Genomic DNA, 12263 nt, shown 5'->3' with positions numbered 1-12263 from the left:
GTATTGGACCCATATTTTTTATTACACGAAAACCTTGAAACATGTTCAGCACAATTTATAGTTAAGAGTCCCTAGAGTACAAACATAACATTGTTTTCAGTGATTTACACTGACATGGGAGGGAAATTAGGTCTTTCACTTAATTATGTGACGTTAGGCAGATTCTTAAACTAAATGGGAAGTGTTAAGAAATAAAGAGAATGGAAGAGAAAACATTTGTTTGAACGGTTCAAATAGCCAACATTCCCTGTTCCATACAATGTTAATAGTTCTCAATAGCCCATTTAAACTTTCTGCTTATTACCTAAAAAACTTGTGTAACAACAACCTATGGGTAAAAGAATCCAGAAGGAAATTTCAGTGATTGTTTATTTGGAGATCTGGTTCTAACATATACAAGATACTGATACAAAGGTTGCATGCCATACAAAATAAAGATAGTTGATATATATAGCAATATTTCCCCCCCAAGACAAACTAGAGATACGAGGATTTCCCCAGTTTCATTTGTTTTCATGTAGGTTGACTCTGTTCAGCTTCACCTTTCTTCTAATTTTATGTGAAGAATTTTGAATTTTAGAATTGGTAAATGTATGAATTGTCTCCACTTGTTTACAGTGTTTATATATGTTTGTCTCCAAGTAATCAATGCAAAGCAATAGTGGATGGTATCCTGTGGTGTCTGTCTGCTGACGGAAATAATCCACCAACCTTATTGATGAGAGAGGTGTTTTTCAGCTGTTCTCCCTCACCTCTGAATCTGCTTTAGGTTTCCAAACCTTTGCAGAAGATTTAGGGGGACATAGGGAACTGCAAGTGGGTGGGAGGTTAATCCAAAATGGTCACCTTCTCCCATTCCATCTATGGATGGACATGATTGGATACTGCCATGTTAGGGACACAGGTGGGCTTGCCAATCGAAAGGTTGGCAGTTCGAATCTGCATGACAGGGTGAACTCCCACTGCTCTGTCCCAGCTTCTGCCAACCCAGCAGTTCAAAAGCATACCAGTGCTAGTAAACAGGTACCACTGTGGCAGGAAGGTAAACACCATTTCCATGCACTCTGGCACTCGTCACGGTCCTCCGTGCACCAGAAGTGGTTTAGTCATGCTGGCTACATGACCTGGAAAGCTGTCTGGATGAATGCCGGTTCCCTCGGCCTGAAAAGCAAGATGAGTGCCACACCCCATAGTCGCCTTTGACTGGACTTAACTGTCCCGGGGTCCTTTACCTTTTTTTTTTTTTACCTTACTACCATGTTCTGAAACAGCAGTTTTATTTTTTTTAGAATTTGATTGTCTGCATGAGTCCATATCTGCAGCAGTTAAAAACCATGGGCCTATTGCAGCAAGTAAAACAAATCTGTACCCCTAATTACAACATTACAATATTAGCAAATATCTATATTTGCTAATATAGCAGTTCCTCCTTTGGGAGGAAGGTTCATATAAAAATATAGTAAGTGAATTATATATATTTATCAACAAGTAGAACTGGATCAGGGTGCAGGTATATGAAGGAAGGGTCACAGATGATGTGTTGACTATCCACAACTGGCGTTCCAGAACTACATTCTTCCTTCCGGTAACAGCTGTTGAAGTACTTTTGCTGTCAAAAGCTTACAGATTTTGTAATAGCATTTGGTGCCAAAATCTTAAGTTCTTGGATGTTCTCAATGATTTTTTTTTTAAATCAGCATTACTTATTTATAGACATTCCTGTTGTAAGGAACACTACAAACAAAATAGAAATATGCACATTCCTGTGTTCATGAAGATGCACAAATGCATTATCAAAAGGTTGCACACAGTATTTCAAATACTTTTGTGTGTGAATGACAGTGAAGGTATAGCAGATAGGAACAGAAAGACCGAGCAAGAGTAAACTGTATATACACAGGGATTTTTACAATGTCTGAAAGTCCTCTTTGAACTAACATTGGGTTAGTAATGCAATGATGCATCTCTTTCAGACACAGGAAACAGAGAAACTAAAATCTGAGAAAAATTCAGAAGAGAACGCAAGCACTACTTTCATAAAGTTATGAAAGTTTGCAGCCCATTTCTTGTACGAGTAGGCCTGTACAATTACTACCTTAACAGAGCTGAGCCACCAAAGTGTACTGAGGACACAAGTATAAATAATTCACTCTGACCCAGAGCCCACTGTGCAGTGCAATGTGCACATGGATTTCCAGCCAAGTGTGGGCTTACAAACTTCATATGCAGGCCCCTTTGAGTTTGTGGAGTTGCTTCCTTAATGGAAGTTACTGGCAATGCTTTTTGCCTACAAGGAATCTGTGGACCAGGTGATTATGTTACATTATGTAACCAGATGCATGAACGCTTCCTTTGGAAGATGTTTTGCATACATAATTGACAATTGAATTGTCTGTTTCATATGATACCCTAATGTTTTTGTGTTAAAAGATGCCCCATGACAGCATTAGATATATAGATGCTCAGAGTGCAAAATCTACCCAAAGATTCTTGGGGGGAATACTTCTAGGAAGAGAAGTAGAGCCAAGGGGGTGGCCCCCAATTTAAAAGGGGAGTGGTTTGCAAACCTTGCTCTGATGCTGTATCGCCAGACTCAAACCTGCATGCAATAGTGGTAGGGCAACAAACTGTTCTGTTAGTCCAAACCTACACTGAATGGCATTGAGGGAGGTTGGATCTCCTTTCCATTCCATATCGGGTCAGTGGTAGGTGTGCAGCAAGCTGTACGGCTAGCCTGAATCTTTGGAGTATAGTGTTGTAGGTAAGGCTGAGCAGTACAGAGAGAAAACATGTTAAGCATCTCCTTCCTACAGTTTGGGAGAGTGGGGTTTTGTCCTGTTGAAGTGTGCGAGTGTGTGGACTGCTCTGTTATTCTAGCACTCTATTCCCTTTCCCCCCCATCACCAATAGGGCACTGAGCTGTTTCAAATATTCTGTTCCTATGGGAGGATTTTGCACATGTGCAACCCCTATTGGGAAGGTGTTTTTTTCTGGGGAGGGGCGGTCTCTTTTTAAATAAGTATCATTGTCCTGCATACTTGGAGAGTCCTTTGAGTGTGTCTAATTTTGTCTCTGTATTTGGCCCCATTTCACTGATCGGCACAGGACAACCAAGTTTGCTCTTAGGGAGACTGGTGAATAGACTCTAAATAGCATAAGGCCAAACTCTGAAGTTTCATTGCTCAAAATATAACTTTTTATATGTTCAGTGTCATAATTATGTATTGCTGCCTCTAGCAGTCTTCATTTTATCTGGATTCCAGTAGAATACTTAAAGTTGTCATTCATCTCCCCCAACTGCAGCTATAGATATTAATTAATGAGATAGTACAGTGAACATGGTCAGCAGCATATAATACAATTTCATTTTATTTAAAACATATTTTGCATAATATAAAAATATTGATCACAGTGAGATTTAACAATTGTTACTGCTATAAACAAGAATGCAGTACAATATTTTTAATGGAAATAAATTATATAGTTATTATCTTTTTAAAAAAATCACAAGGAAGAAAATGTAGGCTGTTTGGTCATAAGAAAAAAAAAATCAAGTTCTTATTGAGTTCTTTATAATGAAGAAAATCCCAGGTTTTGTTTTCTACATTTGCTTTCCACATGTCTTAAGAGCACAAATGAGTCTGTGTCCAATAGTCCTATGATGTCTCTTTTGCACAGTAAATCCAAAATGTTAGCAGTCTTTTAAAGAAAAAAACAGGAAAAATGTACACCAATTTGTCAGATGCTATCTTCTTCACTAATTAATAAGTGGTCTTTTCCAATATGTTGGCACACAACGGCAAACTTCTTCACTGTAATAAAATCCAGGTTCACAGCGTTTCGTTCGAACTGTACATGGTGGTCTGTAGCAGCTGAAAGAAGTTGGGGGAAAAACAGTTGTAAAACTGACAGGAGAAATTATTCTGCCTATTCTGAAATCTACAATGTGCTCTTGGAAAAAACCCCCAATTAATCTATGCAAGGATGCTCTGTAAGGTGCGTGAATGCAAGTGGCTGGCAAATAGAACTGGATACTGTGGATACAGTTATATGTCTTAATAAGTGCTCTGCCCACAGCTGCTTCTCTCTCTCATGTAAGCTCTCCATAAATGGAAAAAACCACATAGAGAGGAGCAAGGAAGAGGCGGGTGTAGTTCTGTGAATTACAGTTTCTAGCATCCAATGACGGAATGGATTTACCAGGGCTCTCTTTTTACTTACAGTCATGTTGCTTTCGGAATAGGAATAGAACATATCAGATAAGCTGTTTCAGTGCTTTAAAAATAAACAAAACTCAGCTACTGTTCCACCCCACCCCACAACTGCCAATTTTCTGGCACCAGTGGAAATACATGGTGGTTTGCCCTGGTCTTTACTGAATTGTGAACTGTTGTGTTGTTGCTGTTCTAGTGTTGTTAGCCATGCTCCAAGGTGAAGTGTGGTGTCAATATGAGCCACCAAGACGAGGCAATCACGTATCTGCCTCACTGAGGTGGGTTCTGAAGCAAATACTTCTGTGCACAGCGCTAATAATTACATAGTTATAGCCACTTGATAATGAGTAACAACTTTCAAATATTTAAAAATGTTCTAGCTATTTATACAGCTACTAACTTTTTCTGGTACTGAGCTTCTACAGTAATTGCCTTATCTTCTAGTCTGAACAATTCGTCTGTAATGAACTATCTTACGGATCAGTTATCTTCTTTCTTTAAAAAAAAGCGCCAATAATTTCTCTCTGAAATAGTCTAATTTTAAAATGACTCAAGCCTGTTTTGCTCATGTAGAGTTCCTGTGACATCAGTGGAAGCAATGTGCAGGTTCAGAGGCTTATATGTATAACATTATGAATTGAAAATGGGATGGAAAGACATCAGTAATTTATAGCACTTCAGTCAGGGAAGTAAAAAAAGTATTTTACTAACCAACACTTCATGCTTAGAAGATAAATATTTTGCATCAGTGGATAATTTGTTTCTACAGGGATTGCAGGACAAAGGCTATAAACAAGTTTGTCATAGCATGATAATTTCTTATGGTTGTTTTTTAAACAGGTTGACCTAACATAACCTCACACTGATAGCGCCAAATAGCCTCTGGTGTGTAATGTAGACAAAGCACTAGTCTTTTGCTATTTCAAACACTGGCAGCAAATCAAGAGCGAAAAGTATACGTTTCAAGTTTCAACACAGCTATATTTTAAATTTGTTTTTAAAATTTGTTTTTATAAAAGATAGCTTAATGATCTCAATTAACATTCCTCCTGATTAATAGCTTATGCATTTCAGTTTACAAATAAAATATTAGATGTCTGTACAACAAAATCCATGGCGGGGGGCGGAGAGAGACTGCCTGGACAGAGAGAGGACACTTTCTTTTGTCTTTGTCCCTACATGCCTTTCCCTGCTCCAATCTAACTTGAAGCCAGAAAAGTGCTTCTTTATCTGGATTTTTAAAAGTAGATTTTCACACCTACCTCCATGGACCCAGCTCTGGGGACAACCCCCATTTCTTGAGCTGGAACTTCCCTGCTTGGGTTTGCTCTGAGAATGTGACTTTTAGAAGACATCTGAAGGCAGCCCTATATTGGGAATTTTTTAATGTCTTATGTTTTTATAACTTTTTATATGCTGTAAGCTGCCCAGAGTAGCTGGGTGGGGTATAAATAATAAAATAATAAAATTAATATTATTGTTGTACTCACAGAGCACATGCTCTTCAAGGCAAACCCACCCCACCTTGCTGTATTTCTTTTCCAGGCAAGTGCCCACCTGCTTTTAGTGGCAGAAGTATCCTAATTGTGTGTGGGGGTGGGGAACAGAGTGTTGAGGGCGTGCATCTCAAGGCACATGCCCTCTAAGTCTAATTCTATTCCCCCTTGACACCCTGAGCCACTTCCTTCCTTCAGCCTTCTATTGATTGTACATGCACATTACTGTCTAGCGCCAATATTCAGAGGCAACAAGAGGGTAGTGCACATGTGCAGTTCTGAACCCCTGTCTCTTTTTGAGGTGGTGACTTTTAAGTATGTAGGAACCTCTGCTGTCCTGTATTTCCCTCCAAGGAATATTGCAGGTGAGACACCTATTTTACTATCAAGACGGAGGCATTTTTAATATGTTTTCCTGAAAATAATCATTACATCCAATTATTGTAATTTTGCTAGTATAATTATTAGGATTTCCAAATGCAGCTAAGGATGGCACGTGCAGAGAAATGTGCGTTTCAATATGTACCAAAAGGTTGTGTTTAAAACAGGAGATTGTATTCTGTAAAAGCAAATTTGGAATTATATGTTTGTAACAGGATTATAGTTACACTGGAGCCTATTATTGCAACAAATTAGCACAGCTATGAGGAAATCTGCAAAGAATGAAGAAGAAACATCCTGGGCCGACCTGTTCCATCTTGTGGTGAGTTTTTTTAAAATAACTTGTCACACTTGTTCAACTCATTTGTATATAATACACAATTCTAAATCTCAAGTTACACAACACCTACTGGAAATTAAAAACAAAACTACCTGGTGCGCACATAATCCTAGAGAACATACTTAAAATTAGATTATAAAGGGAAATAATCCATATTGGATTAATTGTTCAACTTTGAGTTTATTCCTGTAATCCTCATAACCATAGTGTTAATAATAATATCATTTTTCTAGCAAGCCATTCTTTAATTTGCATAAGGAGAATAACCTTGCTGGGCTGGGTATGGCCTGTAGATTGTACATTGTCTAACTGCTCTCTGATGATTGTCAGAGCTGGAGACCATATGACGTTCCCCCTTGAAAAAGCTTCAAACTTGCTGTATAATCCTAATAATATACTTTTCTCCAGGTCCTAGATGACACTGTAAATAACAACTATTAGGTGATTTCCATAATTTTTTTTAGGGATAATATCTGAAATCAATGCTATCTGGTAGGTGCTGATAGAAAATGAGATGATTTAGTGGAGGAACAGCATTGTTAAGAGCTCTGCTTTTGCAAACATCTGTATCATCAATGATGCAGTTGTATAATATTCTCTAATATGGATTACATGGGCAATGTAAGCATACATGACTAGTGTCAAACACACTTTCTGTTCAGGCAGTCCATTCTGTATGACAAGTGACAGGTTTTATCTTCAGACTAGTAAAGTACTTTGCACTCTGTTTAACTCTGATAAGCATCAGACAACTGCCAGAGATCAAATATGTAGCATGATTATTAGAAAACTTGAGAAATTGTAACCAAAGTATTTCAGTTGTTTTACTTACCTGCATGTCTGGTGATTAAATCTTTTTCCTTTTAAGAAGCACTTGTTTGGAGATTCTACACATTCACAAATACACTTTGCAGAATTTAGTGGCTGGTGTTTAGGACATGTTCTTTTACATACACATTGGCACTTTTCTCCATCAAAATCCTTGCTGGGTCCACATGAGCTAGGCAGCAGTTTATTCTTACATGTACACTGGCATGATGTTCTATCCAGTTCTTTGTGAGGTCCACAGCTGGAAGGCCTCACTCCCCCTTTACAGACACACTGGCAGGTTTCTTCATCAAGCTCCTTATTAGGTCCACAGATATCATGGTATCCTTCAGCAGTGTCTATAAACACAGCAAACATTAGGAAAATAAATAAATTTTGCTTCAGGCATTGCAAAAAGTGAAACATATCTGCTAGTTTCACATTTTTCATACCCATGTCTAAATCACTGAATTTGTAATGTGGAGTGAACAAACATGGGTAAATTGTGCCATTTTCTACAAACAGCCAGTTATAAAGGATTAGAGAGTTCTTCATTTTAAAAAGTTTATGTGGATATAATTTTTATTTTGCTTGAATAATGCCACATTAAGCGAATGCAACTTCTGGAGCATATTTGCTTACCGGTATCCCCAAGGTAAGAAGAAAAACTGAAGTCATGCTGAGCCAGACATCTGCAAATCTGATTATTCCAGATGTGATTTTTTGGGCAAGTTTTGTTTGCCACATGACACCTAGGGATAAAATATTGCATTATGTAGTACACTGAAAATGCAAGACAAGGGTTTTTGTGCATGGGTCACAAATACTTCTGCGGACAAATGCAACCTGTTTTTCTTCCTTCCTCATAATACCAGAACCTGGGGTCATGTAATTAAGCTGAAGAGTGGGAGATTTGGGACAGACAAAAGGAAGTACTTCTCATAGTGCATAGTTGAACTCTACAAGAAATAGATAGGAACATCAGCTTGAATGGTTTTAAAGGAGTACTGGACAAATTCAGAAAAGGTAAGAGCTATCAATGGCTACTAGTATGAATCGGGATTTACTGAATTAGAATTTCCTATTCCAGCATGCATTTGTTATAAAGTAAAGTGGCTTTGTTCACTGCCATTTCATTTCCACCCAATACATGCCACATCCTAAAAACCCTTGCAAAGTCCAAAGGGCCATAGTGGAACATTGGGAAGTGGCAAATGCCTATTGCATCAATGAATCCAGTAAATCTGTGCTTTAAACTCAAATTTCATACATTAAAACACTCAGGGTAATGAGCTGTAACACATACAAAATGTCTCCTCTGGAAAATTCCCCACAAACCATTTTATGATTTTTGTGTGTTTTTCCCCATTCTTCTGTATACAACTCAGTACAGGGGCGTAGCAAGCCTCTGCGCTGCCTGGGGCAGCGGCAGCGCAGAGGCACCCCCTGGGGGAGGGGCACGACGCGTGCGCCGTGACGTCGTCGTGATGTCACGACGCACGTGGATGCCGCTGAAAGGGTAAAATTTCCCCTTTCCACGGCTTTTTTTCAGCCTGAGGGGCGGACCAGCGAGGAGGGGGCGTCACGCTTGTCCCTGGCATGACACACCCTCCTCGCTGGCCCGTCCCTCGGGCTGAAAAACAGCTATGGAAAGGGGGGGGAACGGGAAGCAGAGCAGGCACATTCAAGCGCCTGCTCTGCATCCCCCTTTCCATCGCTTTTTTTCGGCGGGGGGTGGGCCAGCGAGGAGGGGGTACCATGCCAGCGACAAGCATGACGCCCACCCCCCGCCGAAAAAACCGCTGGGGGGGAAGGGAAGCAGAGCAGGCGCGTTCAAGCACCTGCTTTGCTTCCCCCTTTCCCCCTTCCAGTGGCTTTTTTTCTGTGCAAGGGGCGGGCCAGCGAGGAGGGGGTGTTATGGCAGCGACAAGCGTGAAGCCCCCTCCTTGCTGGCCCACCCCTCGCACCGAAAAATAGCCGCTGGAAGGGGGGGAAAGGCGGCATGCCCCTGTTCAGGGCCCGCCCGGCGGGGCGGCCAAAGTGTCACCCCCCCTCCCCTGGAACCCGGGTCGGACCGCCCCCCGCCCCCTTCCTACACCCCTGACTCAGTATGTTTTGAAATAACAATTAAAAGAATTAATCAACCACAGTCTGAAAGAGCACACCTCAGACTTCAAATTGATTTATAACACTTTGAATTTACAAGCAATTCACAATAACTAAAATATGTTGTATCGTTGCTTAAAAGTTGAAAAATGAACTCCCCGCCACATCCTGTGTTCCTTATTCAGTATTCAACACTCTGGTAAATGGTTGTGGAAGATGATTCATAATTTAGGTTGAGAATACTTCTTAAAATAAAATAAAATCAAAACAATTGTTTATTTAATTTAAAAACTAGTTTGACTAAATATCTGAAGTGTTGCAGTCCTTTCATGCCTCAAACTGATAAACCACACTTATTGATTTTGATGTTGGGTTCACACTTTGATACATGAATCTGCATGATTTTTTGCATAAAGCTAATGATAGCATAAGCTTGTCTTTTGAATTATTATTTTTTTAAAAATCAACTAAATAACTTTTTCTTAAAATTTTGTATAGCTTTATAATACACACGTTTAAATTAAATACTGGTCACCAGTAACCTGCTTTGTATTCTAGAGTTTTTAAAAGAGTAAGAAATATGCAAATCTATACTTACTGTGTTTGTGTAACTGACAAGGACCGTCTAATGATTGAATGAACTTGTCTGTAGACATCAAGTTTGGACATGCATCGGCAGGATGTATGATTCACGAAACTGATTGTTACTGGTTTGGGACCATGAGACAGTGGCACAGTTATTTCAAACAACTAAACAAAAATAAAAGGGGAAAAAACAGGAAAAAAAGTTTTTATTAAAAGCAAAAATGAGAGTAATGTGTTTGCATGCTGCTTAAGGTTTTAAAATGCTTTTAACTGTTTTAGATTCCTTAAACTGTTTCAGAATGCTTCAATAAACCTGTGGATGTGTTTGATGCTCTGGGCTCCCAGTCTATAAATACAATAAGCAAATCTACCTCTCTTTTAAATCCAAGGCAGCGAATGTCTGGAGGTAGTTGGAGGATGGATGGCAGCTAACAGTTTGAGGTTGAATCCTGACAAGACAGAAATACTGTTCTTTGGGGACAGTTGGTGGGTGGGTGTGGGGGACTCCCTGGTCCTAAAGGACCAGGTGTGCAGCCTGGGAGCCATATTTGTTCATGGAGGTGAAGGTCAATTCTATGTCCAGGGCAGCTGTCTACCAGCTCTATCTGGTATGCAGGCTGAAACCCTACCTGCCCGTGGACGGTCTCACCAGAGTGATGCATGCTCGCTTGGACTATAGCAATGATGCTCTACATGGGGCTACCTTTGAAGGTGACCCGGAAACTACAACTAATTCAAAATGCGGCAGCTAGACTGGTGACTGGGAGTGGCTGGCGGGACCATACACAACACTGGTCCTAAATAATTTCCACTGGCTCCTAGTACGTTTCTGAGCACAATTCAAAGTGTTGATGCTGACCTTTAAAGCCCTGAATGGCCTTGGCCCAGTAAACCTGTGGCATCTCCACCCCCATTGTTCAGCCCAGGCACTGAGGTCCTCCTCCGAGGGTCTTCTGCTGGTTCCCTCACTGCGAGAAGCGAAATTACAGGGAACCAGGCAGAGGGCCTTCTTGGTAGTGGCTCCCTCCCTGTGGAATGCCATCCCTTCAGATGTCAAGGAGATAAAGAACTACACAACTTTTAGAAGATATCTGAAGGCAGCCCTGTACTGTGAGGTTTTTAATGTTTGATGTTTTATTATGTTTTTATACATGCTGTAGGTCACCCAGAGTGCCTGAAGAAGTGTGCATGCACACGAAAGCTCATACCAAGAACAAACTTAGTTGGTCTCTAAGGTGCTACTGGAAGGAATTTTTTATTTTGTTTTGACTATGGCAGACCAACATGGCTACCTACCTGTAACTGGGGCAACCCAGACAGATACATGGGGTATAAATAATAAAATTATTGTTTGTTGTTGTTAATTCTTTTGTGGTATGGATGAGAGGGGTAAGTTCGTTAATAAAGGTGGCAGAATAATTTGTGCATGGGGTTGCTTATAAAAGTGAGGCATATGCTAATGTAGCACCATTCACTTTAACTACTATTTCTTCAGTAAATAGGTCCTCTCCCTGCCCAAGAACTAATAGCAAGCATTCACTTATATGGGAGAAATTAAATGTATGTTGCTCTGCTTGAGCTAGAGCCCAGCCTAGTGAATTAATATGAACAGGACACTTCTAGTTGCAGAAGTGTGTTAAAAATTGGTCAATGTAATTGGCAGGCATTATAGAACCCATAAATACGGGTGTGGGGTGTGTTCTGACTTTTATTTGCCTGGTAAACTGAGTAACATCTTCTGCTTGCTGAATTTCAGGCTCCATTTCCCACTGATTTCAGGAACCCTAAACTGGAAGTTACAGTATTAGGTATGGCTGCCCAGAGCCCCATCTGCCCTTGACATAATGGTCTTATCCACATCTACCTTTCCACACACACTCCTCACTTTAAAGCTCTGTACCCAAGTGTCCCCCCCCTTTTTTTTTGCTCTGGAGCTTTCCCCATTAAAACCCACCATTTAAAGCTCAACGGGAGCAAATGTCAACCCCCCAAAAAACCTGAATTGATGTTTGCTCTGAAGGAAACAGGTTTTATCCCTTTTCAGTTGTTGTACTTAATTCCATTGTACTCGGTGGAAGCTGCTGAGAACTAAGCAAGTTCCTCTTTGCCCTGGGTCCCCGTTTTTTGGTCATACTAACACGGCTTTCTTCCTATTGCAAATAGCAAACATAAGGGCTGCAGCAAGAACAAAGTATAAAGTCTTCCTATGGTTCTGGTCTAGTTTGATTCCTCCCTGTGCCTATTTCTTAAAACACACACACACACACACAAAACCAGCCGTACAAGGTGAATGATGTAAATAATGTCACATTATTGGACATATTTGGACATTCT

General features: G+C 40.2%; 1 protein-coding gene across 2 annotated transcripts in view; it reads right to left on the bottom strand.

The window, feature by feature from the left end:
• Positions 1–3351: 3351 nt before the first annotated feature.
• VEGFC (vascular endothelial growth factor C) overlaps positions 3352–12263 on the bottom strand; it is a 40504-nt gene continuing 31592 nt past the window's right edge. For both annotated transcript variants that reach the window (XM_033159984.1, XM_033159985.1), the window contains exons 4-7: positions 9943–10094; positions 7881–7990; positions 7264–7597; positions 3352–3872 (exon numbers count right to left, since the gene is read on the bottom strand). In XM_033159984.1, coding sequence (XP_033015875.1) covers positions 3758–3872; positions 7264–7597; positions 7881–7990; positions 9943–10094 — 711 coding nt within the window. In that variant the 3' untranslated portion in view covers positions 3352–3757. The remainder of the gene's footprint in view (positions 3873–7263; positions 7598–7880; positions 7991–9942; positions 10095–12263) is intronic.

This window comes from Lacerta agilis, chromosome 9, assembly GCF_009819535.1.
Source record: "Lacerta agilis isolate rLacAgi1 chromosome 9, rLacAgi1.pri, whole genome shotgun sequence".
In the NCBI taxonomy this organism is placed as follows: Eukaryota; Metazoa; Chordata; class Lepidosauria; order Squamata; family Lacertidae; genus Lacerta; species Lacerta agilis.
Note: the sequence above shows the minus strand (reverse complement) of the source record. Positions and strands in the feature narration are given on the sequence as shown.